We start from the raw sequence: 15,385 nt of genomic DNA, 5'->3' as shown, positions 1-15,385 counted from the left end.
GGCTTTGACTTTCTCTAAGTGTGCTTCTCTGTGTCCCAGTCTCCTTATTCACCAGTGAACAGGAGCAGAGATGTGGGATTATCAAAACTGAGGCACTAGGAAATCAAAGCCTAAGAGAAGTTTTTACATTTGATAGCTAAATCCTCATTTTTTGTTCTTTTTTTTTTTAATGTTTACTTATTTATTTTGAAAGAGCAAGAGTGTGAGCAAAGGAGGAGCAGAGAGGGAGAGAGAGGGAATCCCACGCAGGCTCCACATTGATGGCGTGGAGCCTAATGCAGGGCTTGATCCCCCAAACTGAGAGATCATGACCAGAGCCAATGCCAAGAGTTGGAAGCTTAATCGACTGAGCCACCCAGAAGCCCTCGTTCTTTGTCCTTTAGTAGACAGTATCACCTTACTTTGGAGAACAGATGAAGTGGTAGGTACCTTAAGTAAATACCACCTTAAAGGCAGGGACAGAATCTTTTTGAAAATCATTTTTGCTATAAAATTACCATTGAAATAATTTAATTACAAATAACAAAAGGGCAAATGGCCGTACCCATGAGGTCCATATTCCTTTGAACCTATCCATTCTGTCCAGAGTTGAAGTCCTTTTTTGGATACTGTTACAGGTATACAGAGTATTAGAATATGTTTAATTGCTTTAAATGGATCAGATAAACTTTACACTAAATCGGCATCTCCCAATAAGTACACTGGCATCTCACCTTACCTCTCCAAGCAATCTGTCAGTTATATGTCCCACTGCATTATGGGTTCCCAAGACCCCCTATAAGGTAATGGGGCCCCTGGCAGAGCACTATTGTCCACCATGGCCTGGTCTTTGATTTCAGGAATAGGAATCCTTGTTTTAAAGCCAATCATAAAGGAAAGAGATCCAAGGACACAGTGAATGACAATACGTTTTGAATGCTCGTCCAGCAGGTAACCTGACTATAAACTGTGCATTGTCTTTGACAATAGTGACCACCAAAGTGATGTCTCACCTGCAGTGTAATGGCAGCTTTCTTGGTCATGGACTGATAGACACCATTAAATTCCACATTGTGGTCGAGATCATATACTGGGCACTACAACATGCATGAAGGATAAAAAGGAAAGCATCACTAAAGCCATACTACACACAACACACATTCTACCCAGAGGATCACAGAGCAAGGGGTTCCTTACTAAGCCAGAAAGCATGAAAAGTTTTCTCTGAGGAAAGTCATGAAACAGTCCTCCTAAAGCTTAGTGCCTTGCCTTCTAAAGTCCTCTAAAGGTCACTTTATATCAAAAAGAACTGAAAAGATGGTCTTCAAGTATATAACACCTTTCCCATTTTTTATTAACACATTTGAGGCAGAAAAGGGCCCATTGTTAGAGTAAGACTTTTTTTTTTTTCCAACGTTTATTTATTTTTGGGACAGAGAGAGACAGAGCATGAACGGGGGAGGGGCAGAGAGAGAGGGAGACACAGAATCGGAAACAGGCTCCAGGCTCTGAGCCATCAGCCCAGAGCCCGACGCGGGGCTCGAACTCACGGACCGCGAGATCGTGACCTGGCTGAAGTCGGACGCTTAACCGACCGCGCCACCCAGGCGCCCCTAGAGTAAGACTTTTAAAACAGAATAAATGATAGGTTTCGATATTTCTTGTGCAGCCCACAATTTGGTCTTCCTTATTCTTTGTCATAATCCTCCCTCCCTTCTTTCCATTGCTTATTTTGGTGAGGAGTCAACTATTCTCTATCTCCCCAAATCAGTGTCTCCAAACAGACAATCCACTTGTGTGCACAAGATACTGTTTTTATTATTTAACAGTTTTGCAGGAGATACATAGTAAGAGGACAACATAGTCCCCACCCTTCTCTTTCATTTACCCTGTGACAACATAATGCTCCATATTGAAAAACTGACAATTTATTAAGACTCACCATGATATTCTGGACTGAGACAACAGAACATGGATAAGCCATTTCAGACCTGACTTTAATAATAACTGAGTCCACATCATCAGGAAATTTGTATAGAAAATACTGAGAATAAGAAAAAAGAAAGACATGATTTGTTAATACTAAGTAATGTTTACAGATATGAACTCAAAACTAGATTTACATGAATAGGATTGTTTCCTTTCTAGTACAAGGCACAAAGTTCAGATGTAAATCTCCATTCATTCCATCAGCCATTCATCTCATACATATTGAGCAACTGCTCTGTGCAGGGCTCTGGGCTCTGTGCCAGATTATTAGGGATAAGCAGTGAACAAAACAAGGTAGCCATTTCAGACAATGTCATTTCATTTGCTAGCATTTCTTTCCTAACTAAACTTGGGTATACTTCATTCCAGTTTCTGCTTAAGAAAATCCCTCCAACCCTTTGAACTAGGGATATTCAAGATGTAATCTGAGCCAAGATTTACTTCCATGGGATCATTTTGAAATAGGAAATTCCACTTTGAAAAGCAGATAAGTGGTTCTTCAAGATTCTTAACCACCTTCCTATAGGCGAGAATTACTACCAGGCCCACTGGGCCCCTAGACTTCTTGCTAAAGAATCTGTTTCCTGGCTGGAATATAGAGAGACAATATTTCCATTCAAAGATCAAGCACTACATCTATTCCCCTGAAATATGTTCACAATTTTGAGCAGGCTGAGATATTCTTTAAAAGTATTTATCAGATATCATAAGAATCAGGAAATCAGAAGTTATACCATTTACCTAGATTAGATTATGAATCCACCGTTTATTAACGTTGAGTTTTAAACATATTGCTAATAAATGAAGAAAGGGGACTTTTGTCAATAATTATAAATGTGGTAGCTGGTTGAGAAGCTTAACATTAAATATCTGATTAAGATTTTGAGGATACCAACTAAAACAAGCCCAATATCCTAGGACTCTAATAAATCTATCAGGTTGTTTTTTTTTTTTTTTAATGTTTATTTGTTTTTGAGAGAGAAGAAGAAAAGAGAGAGCTGAGGGGCGGGAAGTAGAGCTGGGGTGGGGGTGGGGGGCAAAGGATCCGAAGCAGGCTTTGTGTTGACAGCACAGAACCTGATGTGGGGCTCAAACTTAGGAACCTTGAGATCATGACCTGAGCCAAAGTTGGAGGCTCAACCGACTGAGCCACCCAGGCGCCACAAATCTATCAGTTTAAAGGAGAGGCAAAACATGTAAAAACTTAATTTTGAATTCTAACATCCTCTTTACTAACCTTATTCTGAGAATCAGAGAATAAAAATAGAATATTTTTCAATAATCCAAAGGCTTCTGATGGGGAAAAAAAATAACCTCAAGATTAAGGAATGTCATTAACATTGCTGTTTGGAAGTCTGTTCACACCTTGTCACAGATGGCAACACTTCTAAGAACCCACTTCATTTTGACCTTTCATCTTGGACCCTGATTCAATACATGTAAGACAGAGGTCTATCCAAAGGCGAATGGTCTGGAATTCCCAAGAGGTGTTCTTGGTTCCTAGGGAAGCCAAACTTTGTAACCTAAGAGCATTGCTATGATTACTGTTAGCAATAATGAGTATCATATCTATTTCTTTTTATTATAGGAATTGGTTTTGTGCAAAAATCAGACATCTACTGAAGCTTTCTCTTTTTGCCAAAATATTATCAGTCTTCTTTTATCTCTAAATTACCATAAACCCCAAATAAATACTTTTGACCCTTGCCTTGAGAATCTACTTCAATCAGAAAGAAGCAAATGACAAGTACCCAAAGCAATGGCTGGAATTTAGGCCACAAATCACCATCTTGGGTCTTCATTACCCACCCAGTTTCTGTAACCTGCTTCTATCTGATAATCAAGGTTCTGTGAGAATGTGCAGTCATTTGGATGGTTTTATATAAATAGAAAATCTTTCCTACAGTTGAAGGGGATATAAAATCTAGGTCAAAATGGGAACAGTTAATAGTAAAGTAAAACTTTCATAAATATCAAATAATTTCTATTTTGTTTTTTAGTTTAAGTATGTTTTACTCTAGTTTGAGGTTTATATAAAACTACTTAGAATTTCAGGGGCGCCTGGGTGGCGCAGTTGGTTAAGGGTCCGACTTCAGCCAGGTCACGATCTCGCGGTCTGTGAGTTCAAGCCCTGCGTCAGGCTCTGGGCTGATGGCTCAGAGCCTGGAGCCTGTTTCCGATTCTGTGTCTCCCTCTCTCTCTGCCCCTCCCCCATTCATGCTCTGTCTCTCTCTCTGTCCCAAAAATAAATAAACGTTGAAAAAAAATTAAAAAAAAAACTACTTAGAATTTCATATTTACATACCTTTTTTAAAATGAGAGAAAGCTATAATATATAATCCTCACTGATTTTCTTTTTTAAAAAAATTTTTAATGTTGATTTATTTTTGAGACAGAGAGACGGAGAGCGAGTGGGGGAGGGACAGACAGAGAAGGAGATACAGAATCTGAAACAGGCTCCAGGCTCTGAGTTGTCAGCACAGAGCCCAATGTGGGGCTCAAACTCGTGAATCATGAGATCATGACCAGAGCCAAAGTTGGACGCTTAACCCACTGAGCCACCCAGGCTCCCCTCATCACTGATTTTCTACAAACTGAGAGTGCATTTCAGCATTCAGTTAGTTACCATATTTAGTATATCTCCGTACAGCACTATTACACTATACTCTTTGTGTGGTTGGGATGTAAGTTTTTCCTCTCTTTTCAGATATCTCCCATTGCACCTAGCAACTAGTGCTTTCACATATTTCATGAATTAAGTGGCCAATAAATGTTGAGGGCAATTCATGTGGGCCTGTAGTCCTCTTTTGTCACTGGGTGGCAGTATATATGCACTGTGGAGGCCTTCACTGATGGGAAATTGAAGTCTTAAAAGATGCATGGGAGTTGGCCCACACAGGTTTGGGGGGCTGATTGTGCACATCTCATCCCAACTCTGTATTCAAGGGCATCATGTTGGCAGCTTATGATTGGCCATAATGGAGGTATTTACACCACAGAAATGGGCAAATGCTACAAATCAGGGTTTCTCTCTGGGAACTGGTTGTTAAATATTTACCAACACATAAGTGCTTGTAATAGATTTAAACAGTATCCATATATTGTGTCAATTCCAGTTTTAATACATTCAATGCAAAAATTAAGTAGCGACTTATGACCTAAGCTGTATTACAGCCTACAGAAGATTTACAATAAATATCGGGACATTAAATAAATCTGTGATAAGCCTGCTATTGCATAGACTTAACTCTTTCAGAGGCTGTGAAAAAATAAAAAGGTAGCTAGAAGTGTCCATGGAAAAGCAGCTTAAAGTTTTCATGTATTTTTTTCATGTATTTATTCTGCTTATGATTATGGTTTAATGGAGAGCACAACACACATATCTAATTCTTCTAATGTCAGCATTCCTGTTCTCTCTTTATGACAGGGGAAACTATTATACCATAACACTCTAGAAATTGAAGTATGTCCCATTTTTATTGTATTTCTCAGTTGATTAATTGTATTTCTCAGTTGATTAATTATTTGTGTACCTGTTTTGTGTTTGGCCTTTTTTGTATGTTTTGTGTGTACCTGTTTTGTGTTTGGCCATTTTTATTGTATTTCTCAGTTGATTAATTGTATTTCTCAGTTGATTAATTATTTGTGTACCTGTTTTGTGTTTGGCCTTCCACTCCCTGTCCCTCCCCATTTTGATAATAAGGTTCATAAGGGCAGGAGTTATATCTCCATCTTCTTCATATCATATCCTCAGCACCTAGTTCAGTCTAGTACTGTCCTTGGTGCATAATAGATGCACAGTTTGCTAACAGTTGAGCCAAGGAACATCTGCAAACAAATGTCATGCCTCTCATTTCACACCAGTTAAGGGGATAAGATCGAATGTTGTGTCTAAAGTCCCAGTAATATGAACGACATTCCAAAAATACAAATATATCTCAAATTGTGAAAGGTCAAGGGCAATGCCACATGCTGACTCTGCCTATTACCATGGGTTTGTTGGGTAATGTCAGTAGGTAGAATCATGATAACCTTGAAATGCTTCACTTACCTGAGGTTGAGAGGGGCTGGCAGTGAAGTGAAAGGCAACATTTGTCCTGAGAAATGTAAGTGGGAGAAAGAAAAGGGGGAAAAGTGAGAGAAAAGCTAAGTTAGCAAGCAAAAAATATTATGTAAAAGAAAACCACCCTAAACTAGATGCAAGGAGAGCCTTACTCTTTGTGAAAGGAATTCTAGTTCTGTCAAACTGACCAAATAAACTGCATGGGGACTTGGTTTCAACTCTCAAGAATGATCAAACTGGGGAGGGATCAATTTTATGTCTCTATATACCCATGATGTCATGCCTATGGAAATAATTACTTTGTTTGGCCTGAATTTTGGGGAACCTGAGCCTGAACTTCTTCTGGGGCCCTTCCCAGCTTCATCCCTTGGTGCTCTCTAACAAGTCTTTCTCCCCACTGCTAGTTTTCCTTTTCAAAAAGTAAAACAGTTTTTAAAACCTTATTAAAGATTCCTTTATAAAGGACATGTCAAGACATTTAACAAGAGGTTTATAATTGGAGGTGTTGTTTAGAAGTCATAAAACTTGAGCACTGTTTCTAAATTTAACGACCAACGATTTTAGGCTGTTGGCAGACTGGGCTCAGAATTTAACAATGGGTGCAATGTGTATGTATTTACTCTCAACAGATATATCAGTGTCAAGGATTCATTCTGCTGAAGCACAGTGGAAAACTTGTGGCTCTAAGTCAGCTAACGAAGCCAAATCTAGTTGTGTGTTTGATCCTGAGATTCCACAACCAGAGTCAGGACCCTGGTGCCGTGCGTGGCTGGGTAGTGTTGTGTCATCTGCTATTGCCAGGGCAACATGGGGCCTTCAATTCTGTTCGTTGCCAGGTCAGGGGAAGGAAAACGACACTGATTTTCTTGGCTAGCAACAGACAGCATGAGATTTCCAGATGCAACCAGTATTCTTTGGCCAGGAATTTCTTTTTTATACTCTGAAAGTGTGGGCATTGATATGATTTTTTCCCCTTGTCCTTTATGTTTTCTTTACCAGTATAATCACATACAAACTTCCAAAACATTGTTTTCTTTAAGACTATCACATTTAAGTCCTCTCTTTCTCATAGAGTCAACAGTGTGTATAAAATAAACATCGTGTCTGTTGCAGATGAAACATTTTGCTTCCTTCCCCATGGGCCCTGTCAGAGGCTGGGGGAGGTTGAATTAACCAAGAGTCGTTAACCAACAGAACAAAGCTAACTGAGACTCTCATATACCTCTAGAGAAAGAGGTATAAACATTTCAACTTATTTGTTTAAAAAATTCAACACAGGAAACAAAGGTTTATTTGATAAATAAAAACTAAAAGCTGACTTTGTTCCCCTGTTTTGGTTAGTTTAAGGGAGGAGGGAAGAGAAAGAGACCAGATGGTGTCAAGAGAGGTGGGTGTGCAAATAAGGGAGGCAGGAAAAGAAGAGGAAGAGAGAGGCCCATGGAGAAGGTAGAAGAGAGAGGAGAGATACATACAAGAGAAGAAGAAAAAAACACAAGAAGAAAAAAGAAAGGGGGTTTGGAAGAAAGGGTAGGTGGGAAGACAGGCAGGGACAAAAGCTAAGTAGTTTTTGAGGTGGGTACCAGAGAGGACTGTGAGATACACGACATCTTCTTCATCTTAGGATAGCCAGCCCCTGGCACAGAGCCCAGTGGGCGTGCAAAACCCCCACTTTGTTTGTTGAAGGAAATTATGCCCTATTATTCATTTGGACTATGGACTTCAGAATATCATTCCCTGTTATCTCCTTACTGCCATCTGTTATGAACTCCCTTCGCTCACCCCAACCCTTCCACCCACCTTCTGGTCATGTGTAACCCTCCACCTCATCGCTCTGGTCTAAGTAGAAGTACAAACTCTGAATGGATGTGCTATATCCTATCCTTTCTTCCCTCCTCTGGGACTCTGCTTCTACAAAGTTCAACAGTCCTATAAATTTTATACACTCTTGGTTTATAAATATACTAAAATCTCAACCACTTTCAAAATAAATAGTAAACAAAAACGCCCCAACAAAATGCCTCCCTTTTTCCTATATTTTGCTCCTTTGATGTCATTTATATTCTCCCTCTCCTTCACAAACTAGCTTCTTAAAATAGTATTCCGCTCTCATCCCTCATTTGTTTTTTCCTCTCCCCACTGCCATCAGGATTCTTTTCCCACCATCCCCCTGAAGTTGCCTTTGCTGAGGGTAAGTCGCCTCCTAATTGCTAAAGCCAGTGACTTCGTCCTTAACTTTCTTTACCTCTCTGTGACATTTGACTCTGACGACCACTCCCTCTGCCTTGAAACTTTCCTCCCTTGGGCTATGTGACACCTGCTTTCCTTGGGTTTTCTCTCACACATTTGGCTATGCCTACTCAGCTTCTTGTGATAGTTCTGTTTCTCAGACGACCCCTTACATAAGTACGTTCCCCACAGTCCCATTCTTGACCTTCTCATTTTCCTTAGCCACGTACATTATATATCTATACAATATATAATGGCAATTAAATATTATATATTACATATTATATTTAATACTTTGTCATTAATATAATAGTAAACATTATATTTAATTACTATATATTAAATGTATATTCAGTTGCCACAAAATCCATACAAATGTCAGTGAATCTTGGGTTTCCATGTCCAGCCCAGGGCTATCACGTGAACTCCAGTCATGGAGGAGTAATTATCTGCTGGGCTTCTGCACATGGCTATCCCTCAAACATTCAAACTGCACGTAATCAAAATGGAATGTGCTGTTAATTTCCCTGTTCCTGAGCCACTAGGTCTCTTTGGTAGGAAACCTCACCAGACTTCTGACATCATTGCTGGAGTCATCTTGGACTCCCTTTTTATTGACTTCCACATTTGATTCATCACCAAGTCTTACTCTTAGTGTAAATGTAACCTGGATGCACCTGACCCACTTGAAGCACTATCTTTGCCCAATATAGCATTCACTAAGAAAACAATTGGAGGGGCGCCTGGGTGGCGCAGTCGGTTAAGCGTCCGACTTCAGCCAGGTCACGATCTCGCGGTCCGTGAGTTCGAGCCCCGCGTCGGGCTCTGGGCTGATGGCTCAGAGCCTGGAGCCTGTTTCTGATTCTGTGTCTCCCTCTCTCTCTGCCCCTCCCCCGTTCATGCTCTGTCTCTCTCTGTCCCAAAAATAAATAAACGTTGAAAAAAAAAATTAAAAAAAAAAAAAAAAAGAAAACAATTGGAAAAGTAACGGAAATCATTACTGTGGTCTACCCTCAAATACTTAAGGGTGATTACCTAGTGTGACACATGACCAAATGGTCTAAAAGCCTCTTCACTTACCTATTTTCTCAAAAAAATCTACCACTTTTCACAGCTTGGTAGCTGAACTATCTCACTCAAAACTCTCTCAACACAGACTCAAATCCTTGATTAGAAGACTGGAGGAGGGTCAAAGGCTGCAGGTACTCATATAGGACTATATATTTTTTATTCTGCCACATGTATTTTTTGAATTTGTGAATTATCCTTATGTATATTACTTAACCCCTTTTCTCCCTGACAACTTTATTGCTGCTATAACACATTCAGTCCCTAATCATTGTTTATTCTTCTCTACTCAAATAACTTTTCATTTGTCTATATGTCTCTGCCCTCTCCTCTCTCCAGTTCATCTTCCACGTGACTACTAAATTCATCTCTAAAAATCAAATTTGTTTATCTTATTCCGTTGCTTGAAATCCTTTAGTGGCTCCTGTAACCTGAAAGGTGAAGTCCAAACTCCCTGGTTAAGCATAGAAGATCTCAAAATCAAGGATTGGGTACTGCTACCCGTGTCTCCACCCTGTCTCCTCTTATTCCACTTCAGGCACCGTGGACCTGCCTCCTTGAAGCACTTCTACTCAGGATGCTCTCTGTAAGCCAGACCTTACTTCTGAGCATCATGCTGCTGTGTATCCAACACCCTGCCAAGCATCTGTACGTCACGTTCAACATGTCCCAGAGTGAACTTATCCTCTCTTCCTTCCTTCCTCAACATTCTCATTTTCCCTTAGTGACCTTTTATGGGGTAGCAGGCCACCCTTGACTCTCCCATTTCCCTTACTCCTCATACCCCATCAAGTTTTGTCAATGTCACCTCTAAATTCTTCCATTCATCTCATTATTATCTTGCCTGCTGCATCCTCCTTCAATTTTCTGCATCCAGTTTCGTCCCCTTCAAATCCTCCACGCAACCATTCTGACTTAGACAACTGCCAGAATTTCTTCACGCTCCTTCTGAGCTCTGCCCAGCCCATGATCAGGTGCCTGCCTGCTCCAACAGCCTCCTGCTCCTCCCTGTCTGCAACATGAGTGAGGGATAGTTGGATGGCAGGGAGTAATGCTTTAAGACAGAATTTTATTTTTAAGACTCAATTGAAATAAATGCTTCATGGAATTGAGAAATATATTTAGGGCAACATAAACAGTGGGAGGACAGCTTTAAACACAAAGTAGAAATAGCATATTATAGTGGCAATTGCTCAGAGCTGGGAGTCAGAAGTAGCATCTAGTCCTGATTTTATCCTTTCCTAGCTGTGTGTTTGGATTAGTCACTTAACCTCTCTGGGCACCAGTTTGCTCATCTGTAAAAATGAGGTGAGTGGATTCAATTTCAAAAGGTCCTTTCATTGTTAAAATATATGCTTCTAGAAAAAAATCCTGAAACATGGTTCATATACCTTCTAGTGTGCCACTCAAAAACTTGCAACAGAAACTGCCATGTTGGGAATTTTTGAGTTGATTTTTCAGCATCTCTCCCAACACCTAGACTTCAGATCTCACCACAGTCCCCAGCTCCTGCTTGTTATCATCATCCTCTGGATTTCTGAGTCACCAGCAAAGTTGGTGTGGGACAAACCAGAGCCAAGGAGAAAGAGACATACATATTTCAGTAACCATCTCTTCTCAGACTTATCTTATTCTCATAAAAACCCTAGTAACCATACAGTTTGAAATGCTCTGAATGTCTGGTTGCTGAGGTCATCACATGATAAGAGGTGGAAGCAGAAAACAACACGGAGGAACAGATTTGCAGTTCTAGCAGCATGCATATCATTCATTAACACTTGCGCAGACCTGTGACCTTATGATTTCAGTTTCACAGAATTCAGTTCTCCAAAGGGTCTAATTAGCCTCACAGGAAAACCAGCCCTAGAATTCAAGTACACTGCCACCAGATGACAGTCACAGGTCGAAGACACAGAACCAATCAGTAAATGCGATGCTTCTCTGAAGTTCAAACTGTACTCTGTTCAAGTAATGTGCGACAACCTCCTTCAAACGTATCACCGTGAATTCCCACATTGTTTAATATCATAAATAGTTAAGTATTAAAATCATTAAATGTAAGCACCATATTTAGAAATTGCTTAAAGGTAGTGGTTCTTAACTCTGGCTACACATTAGAATCACCAGGGGAACTTTAAAATTATATATACGAATGCTCAAACCTCCCTCCTAGAAACTCTGACTTAGTTGATCTGGGCGGATTTTGTCTATCAGAGAAACTTTTTCTGTCTTTTTTGGGGGGAGGGTGGGAGTGAGAGTTTTTTGCTCTTGAAATTACCATGTCACTTTTTTCTACACCAAAATTAATGGAGGGACTTGGAAAAAATGCTGTGACTACTCCTCCATCCTTCTAACCATTCACTCCTCCATCTGTCCATCCATTGCTATGGGCACACATTGTCAAGAGCTGCACAGAAGACCAAGGTAAATATCCGATTCCTATCAGCAACTCTACTGGCTATCGACTTCTTTATAAACTGCCTTAGAAAAGTTAAGGTGAGATTTATAATAGAACAAAACATTCTGATTACAAAAATAAACTGCAGAAGTATTATATACTATTTGTAAATATTCTGACTTAAAAAATTAATCTTTTTATTGAAGCATAAAAAACATATGAAAAAAGCACAAGTCATAAATATGTATCTGAACGAATCCTCACCAGGTAAACAACCATATACTTCCTCTTTCCTCTTCAAAGTTACCACTATCCTGACTTCCAATATTACAGAATAGTTTTGCCTGTTTTTAAACTTCATATAAATGTAACGAAACAGTATGTATTCCCTTTGTCTGGTGTCTTTTGCTTAACATTGTGTTTGTGAGAGTTATCCATGTTGCTAGGTATAGCAATGGTTTGTTCATTTTTATTGTTGTAGAGTATTCCCTGGGATGAATAGGACAATTATATATTTAGGAGTTGGGTTTATAATAAGTAGGTGTGAAATTGCATTGTCAGTCTTCACAAATTATAGAAATTGGTACGTGTAGGGAAATCTCCTTATAGTTTTAATTTGGTAGCTGATAAGGTTGGGTTTTAGGACCATTTGGATACCTTCTTTGGTAAAGTGTCTGTTAAGCTCTCTTGCTTATTTTTTTTCCAATGGGCTTGCTTTATTATATTTTAAAAAACAGGTATAAAAACAATACTAGTCATTTCAAATAATTGACTTGTGATTTGGTTGGTTCTGTCCACTGTTGATTTGTTCTCTATTTCATTGTTTTATGCTCTTATTTTATTACTTTCCTTTACTTTCTTTGAGTTTTATTTTCTAACTTCTTGAAATGGACACTTACCACACTGATTTTCAGCCATTCTTTTTTCTTAACATATACATTTGAAGCTATACATTTGCCTCTAAGCAGTGCTTAGCTGCATCCCAGAAGTTTGGATATGTCATATTTTCATTATCATTTTTTTCTAAATATTTTCTAATTTTTATGGTAATTACTCTTTGACTCATAATTTATTTAGAAGTAAGCTACTTAGTTTCCAAACATTTGGAGACTTTTATAGATATCATCTTGTAGGTGATTTCTACCTCAATTCCATATACAGGATTTCAGTTCTTTTAAATATATCTATCAAGACATGCATTAGAGCTTGGCAACTAGTAAATGTTGCATGTGCACCTGAAAAGGTTAGGCTTTCTATCATTTTGAGATACAGTTTCCTAAATACATTAATTTGTTCAAGCTTGTTGTTCATATTCACTTGCTCTTTATATCTTAAAGGGCTAGATAGCAAATATATTAGGCTTCCAGGCCATAATGCCTCCAAACCAACTACTCACCTTTGTCATTGTAGTATGAAAGCAGCCAGAGACAATATGTAAATGAATGGGTGCAGCTATGTTCCTGTAAAACTCTAGTTACAAAACCCAGTGGCCAGTCTGTGGGCCATAGATTGCCAATGCCTGTTCTATCTAATTATGTTTTGGTCTATTTATTCTATTATCTATAGAGAAATCTCTGCAATTGCAAATTAGTCCAATTATTTTCATTCTGAAATTTTTGTTTGTATATTATGAAGTCATGTTAGCAGGTGCATATAAATTTAGAATTGATTCTTTTAGAAATATGAACTGTCCCTCTATCTTCAGTAATGCTTCTTGCATTAAGGAATATCTTGTAAATATGATATACTACAAATATGATATATACAAATATGATAAATATGGTATATACAAATTTATTTAACCAAACTTTCTCTTGGTTAGTATTAGTATATTTCTTTTATTATCCTTTTATTTATGTTTATATATTCTTTTATTTAAGGTTGTACTCTTGTAAGCAACACATAGTTTCCTTTTTTTTTTTTTCTAAATCTCACTGACATTCTTAGTCTTTTTCTTGGCATATTTGAGTCTGTTTATATTATATATATTTTTTTCATTGGGTAAATGTAAACATTGATTCAATTCCTGAGACTCTTCACTCTCTGTTTCAAAGTTCTAGTGAGAAGTCTAGGTCACAGGATTTTTTTTTTCTCCAGTATAGTTTCTGCCCCTGAGATCTCCTCATTTTTTTCTCAGAAAACATATTGTTCCAGTGAAGCTGAGTCTGGCCCTATGGGCACACAGGCTTGCACACACCTGGGTGCCAGTCTCCATCTTCAGCGGTACCCAAACTCATCAGTTCCAAGATTCTTCCCTGTAAGAAGCCAGAACCACAGAAGGGTGGGTGATAATGGGGGGGAGCAGCCAAGAGCTTACCTGTTTTTTTCTTATTGATTTGTAGAAGTTCTTTATATATCCTGCTATGAACCCTTTACAGTTATGTGTCTTTTAGTCTATGATTTATCTTTTTGTTCTCTTAGTGAAACATTTTGATGAGTAAAATTCTAATTTTAATATAACAAATTTAACAATATTTTCTTTTAAAATTTATTTAAAACAGAGAAGAGGAAGTGGTCTGAACCCTTGAGAAGCCTTAGTCTTAGAAGAGAATGAGGCAGAAAATCCCTGAACTTTCTGGCCTTATGAAGGAATGATCTTAGTCTTTCTGTTTAAGTATTCACACAGATTTATGCAATATTTTACAAAAGGTACCCTTGGAAGAGAACAGATCCCTTGGAGATAATTCCCCCAATTGACTTTATTATATGTATGTCTAAGATGAACAGTTTGAGATGGTGAATCCCAACTGATTTTGGTTTCAAAGGATGGTAGTGCAAGGAGAAGGGGGAAATTACCATGAGTTTTTGCACAAAGCACAAAGCCACATAGCATTATTTTCTACCTGTACACATCCCTACCAGTAAAGACAAGAAAAATAGGTTAAGGTATTCCTTAGAATAAAATCCTTCAGGAGAGTGGCACTGATGCATAATGCAAAAGTACCTGGTCACCAGGGCCTCTTTCTTGGACTACAGACAGACGGGGTCCTCACAGACCCCTGAGAACAGATACACCTAGGATGTCAAGCACCGTTCCCCTCTGCACCAGTCTCTACTGCTTCCCTGTTGCACAGATTATGGCCCTGCTGCCCAGCTGTGAGTAGGTGAGTTCAGAAGGTTCTCAGACAAGACGCCAAGTGAATAATTTCCTTCTTGAGTGCTGACTTGGAAAGTGGATTGAGCATGCCCAAGCACAGCAGCAGCAGACAAATGGATAGAGAAAGGCCACAATAAGTCCTGCTTACTGTAGCTGGAAGTGCTGGATCTTGGTAACCAACAGTTTGTACTGGGCCCCCAGGGGTGCCATGGAGGCTACATCTACAAATATCAGTTGCTCCAGAGGTCCTGTTTCATTGGTTGCTTCGGAGGGACATAAGGTGCGGCTCACTTCCTGGTAGTTGTAACTCCTCTGGTATCTGTAGCAGCCAATGGAAGGAAAAACCAGCAAAAACAAGAGAAAGAGACTCAGTGAACATGCAGGGAAAAAAGCCGATCTTATTTCATTTCTCTCCAAATTTGTTTTTGAGTCCTTATGTTTTGAATTTCAGACTGGACCTATTGATAGTGATTTAGAACTAGTGTCTTTGGCATAGCTTGTGTGATGTGATAACAGGGATTTGAGTACTTCTCAGTGCTGGCCAGTTCAATTCACTCATGTCTAC

At 39.0% G+C, this 15,385-nt stretch overlaps 1 protein-coding gene across 2 annotated transcripts in view; it reads right to left on the bottom strand.

Annotated features, from left to right (window-relative positions):
* The window catches only part of SIDT1 (SID1 transmembrane family member 1), a 112,791-nt gene that overhangs the window by 54,738 nt on the left and 42,668 nt on the right, over positions 1-15,385 (bottom strand). For both annotated transcript variants that reach the window (XM_043594199.1, XM_043594200.1), the window contains exons 3-6: positions 14,969-15,139; positions 6,020-6,065; positions 1,922-2,023; positions 993-1,076 (exon numbers count right to left, since the gene is read on the bottom strand). In XM_043594199.1, coding sequence (XP_043450134.1) covers positions 993-1,076; positions 1,922-2,023; positions 6,020-6,065; positions 14,969-15,139 — 403 coding nt within the window. The remainder of the gene's footprint in view (positions 1-992; positions 1,077-1,921; positions 2,024-6,019; positions 6,066-14,968; positions 15,140-15,385) is intronic.

This window comes from Prionailurus bengalensis, chromosome C2, assembly GCF_016509475.1.
Source record: "Prionailurus bengalensis isolate Pbe53 chromosome C2, Fcat_Pben_1.1_paternal_pri, whole genome shotgun sequence".
Classification (NCBI taxonomy): domain Eukaryota; kingdom Metazoa; phylum Chordata; class Mammalia; order Carnivora; family Felidae; genus Prionailurus; species Prionailurus bengalensis.
Note: the sequence above shows the minus strand (reverse complement) of the source record. Positions and strands in the feature narration are given on the sequence as shown.